Raw genomic sequence first — 2,055 nt, forward strand, 5'->3', positions numbered from 1 at the left:
TTATAGGGTGGAAGCTTAATGAAAGCAAATACTTGCTAGCACCTCTTCCCCCAATTCTTTTTTTTTTTTTAAATGCAATTGGGGTTAAGTGACTTGCTCAGAGTCACACAGTAAGCATCTGAGGCCACATTTGAGCTCGGGTCTTCCTGACTCCAGAGCCAGTGCTCTATTCACTGAGCCACCTAGCTGTCCCCCTGCCCCCAATTCTCAAAAACCTGTTAGGATTTTCCAGAGCTAGGGAGCCCTCCTGGGTCAATGAAAGGAAATATCACTGTTCTAAGATCAGCTGGTTCTGCCCCAGAATAATGGCTTAGATCCAAATTTACCTCTTTTCTTCAGTCAGGGGAATGAAGATACATCCTAGTGTAAGATAGGATTTGGTGACCCAGAGTTCACTTAAATCTTTGAGGATGGAAACTGGGTCTTCTTCCCCCATTAATTTGGGAGCTTCCTAAAGGCAGAAACCATCTCTTTCGTTGCTGAATAGATAGATCAATAGATACCTATTTATAGATAGATTGATCTAGGTAGCTATCTCTTGATAGATAAAATGACTGTTTCCCTTGGACCTTCTTAACTCCCTTTACTTATGAAATCTCAGTTCTGGACTCTGGCTCTGAACTTCAAGAACACTTGGCTATGCGAAATGTAGCCAGTCCTGGGAGAAGCAGGAAGTTCCCCAGAATGGGAAGGGGGAGGATGAAACACACTGTCTTGGATAGAATGGGAATGGAGGGAAAGCTTTCATTTCCTTGTATCCTCTACCCCTGGCCCATATTTCCTCTGAATCACCATGTCCAGCGGCCTTGGGTTTAAATTTTTATTTGATGTAAAGAAAAAATACAACTGGCTTTTGATTTCACCCTCTACATCCCCCACCCCAGATGACCCTATATTTCAGATTTCTCAAGAACAATTTTTTTACAGTTACGACACTCATCTAAATAGTTTCTCTTGCTCTGCCCTCTTACCCTTTTCATTCTTTTATTCTTCTTTCCCCCTTTCTCATTTAAAAAAAAAGCCACATTCCAAGGCCTTGGGAGTAAGACACACAAAGGTAGCAGAACCAAATCCACATGGAACCCAACCCTGTCCTGCAGCATGAGCAGATATGGGGCCATCTTAGCTCCTCTGAGCTCCAGGCTGAGGGGATGGTGCAGAAGTAGGTGAGGTAGGATAGCTTTCCTGGAACTGCCCCCTCCCCCAGCACCTCTCTTTTTTCAGTGGAAGGGCAGACCAGGTCGGTTTCCTAGAGGACTAGAAGGAGTCTCCTCATTGCTTTCTGCTTTTGCTCCTGGGTAGCCCAAAATGTAGGCAGGGAGTTTGGGGAGACAGTTGAAGGACGGAAGCAAGTCAAGAAGAGGTTCAGACAATCTAAAATAGGTCAGCCCACACCCTAAAATCCCCATTTATCTGGTGTTGGTGAGGTGTATATGAGGGATAGGGAAGTATCTGCTGCCCCTACTCCACTCTTGCCAAAGGAGAGAAACCAATTACCCTCCCACCCCCCCAAAACTGCTTCCAAGTAGTTCTCATTCTTAAAAAGTTTAACTAAGGGGAGGCTAAAGGAAGGAATAAAATGGAGGTCTGCACCTTGAGTTTAAATCTGGTGTTGGCTGGAAGGCCAGGCAGCAGCTAGCACCTTAAGACAACTTGGCAGATGAGCCCAAGGCTTCCCAGCAGAGAGGAAGAAGGGCTGATATCAGAGGTCTGTCCCACTGCCAGCTGCGGATTTTGCATTCTAGGCCAGGCCCCCTAGTCCTTTAGTTCCCTCAGAGCTCTTCATGAACTCTCTCCTGGTCTTCATCTGACTTCAGCTTGAGCTCCTCCATAGTGATCTTGCCATCTTGATTTCGGTCCTGGTTCTGGAACATATCACCGATGGTCTTCTCAGGGTCCTGCCCAGGCATGAGTTTCCCTTTGCCTTCTGCTACCTGGGTCTTGATGAAGGTGGAGAACTTGGAGGGAAAAGAATCAACAGGATAGAGGGTAAAGAAAAAGTCAAAGTCCAAGGGGTCAAGCAGGGTCATGGGAGGGGGGATTAGGAAGGATATA

General features: G+C 46.1%; 1 protein-coding gene across 1 annotated transcript in view; it reads right to left on the reverse strand.

Moving 5' to 3' along the window:
- Positions 1 to 814: 814 nt before the first annotated feature.
- FKBP10 (FKBP prolyl isomerase 10) overlaps positions 815 to 2,055 on the reverse strand; it is a 15,283-nt gene continuing 14,042 nt past the window's right edge. The window contains exon 10 of the mRNA XM_027870447.1: positions 815 to 1,958. Within this exon, the coding sequence (XP_027726248.1) occupies positions 1,773 to 1,958 (186 nt within the window). The 3' untranslated portion in view covers positions 815 to 1,772. The remainder of the gene's footprint in view (positions 1,959 to 2,055) is intronic.

This window comes from Vombatus ursinus, unplaced genomic scaffold (genome assembly GCF_900497805.2).
Source record: "Vombatus ursinus unplaced genomic scaffold, bare-nosed wombat genome assembly UNPS02014797.1, whole genome shotgun sequence".
NCBI lineage: Eukaryota > Metazoa > Chordata > Mammalia > Diprotodontia > Vombatidae > Vombatus > Vombatus ursinus.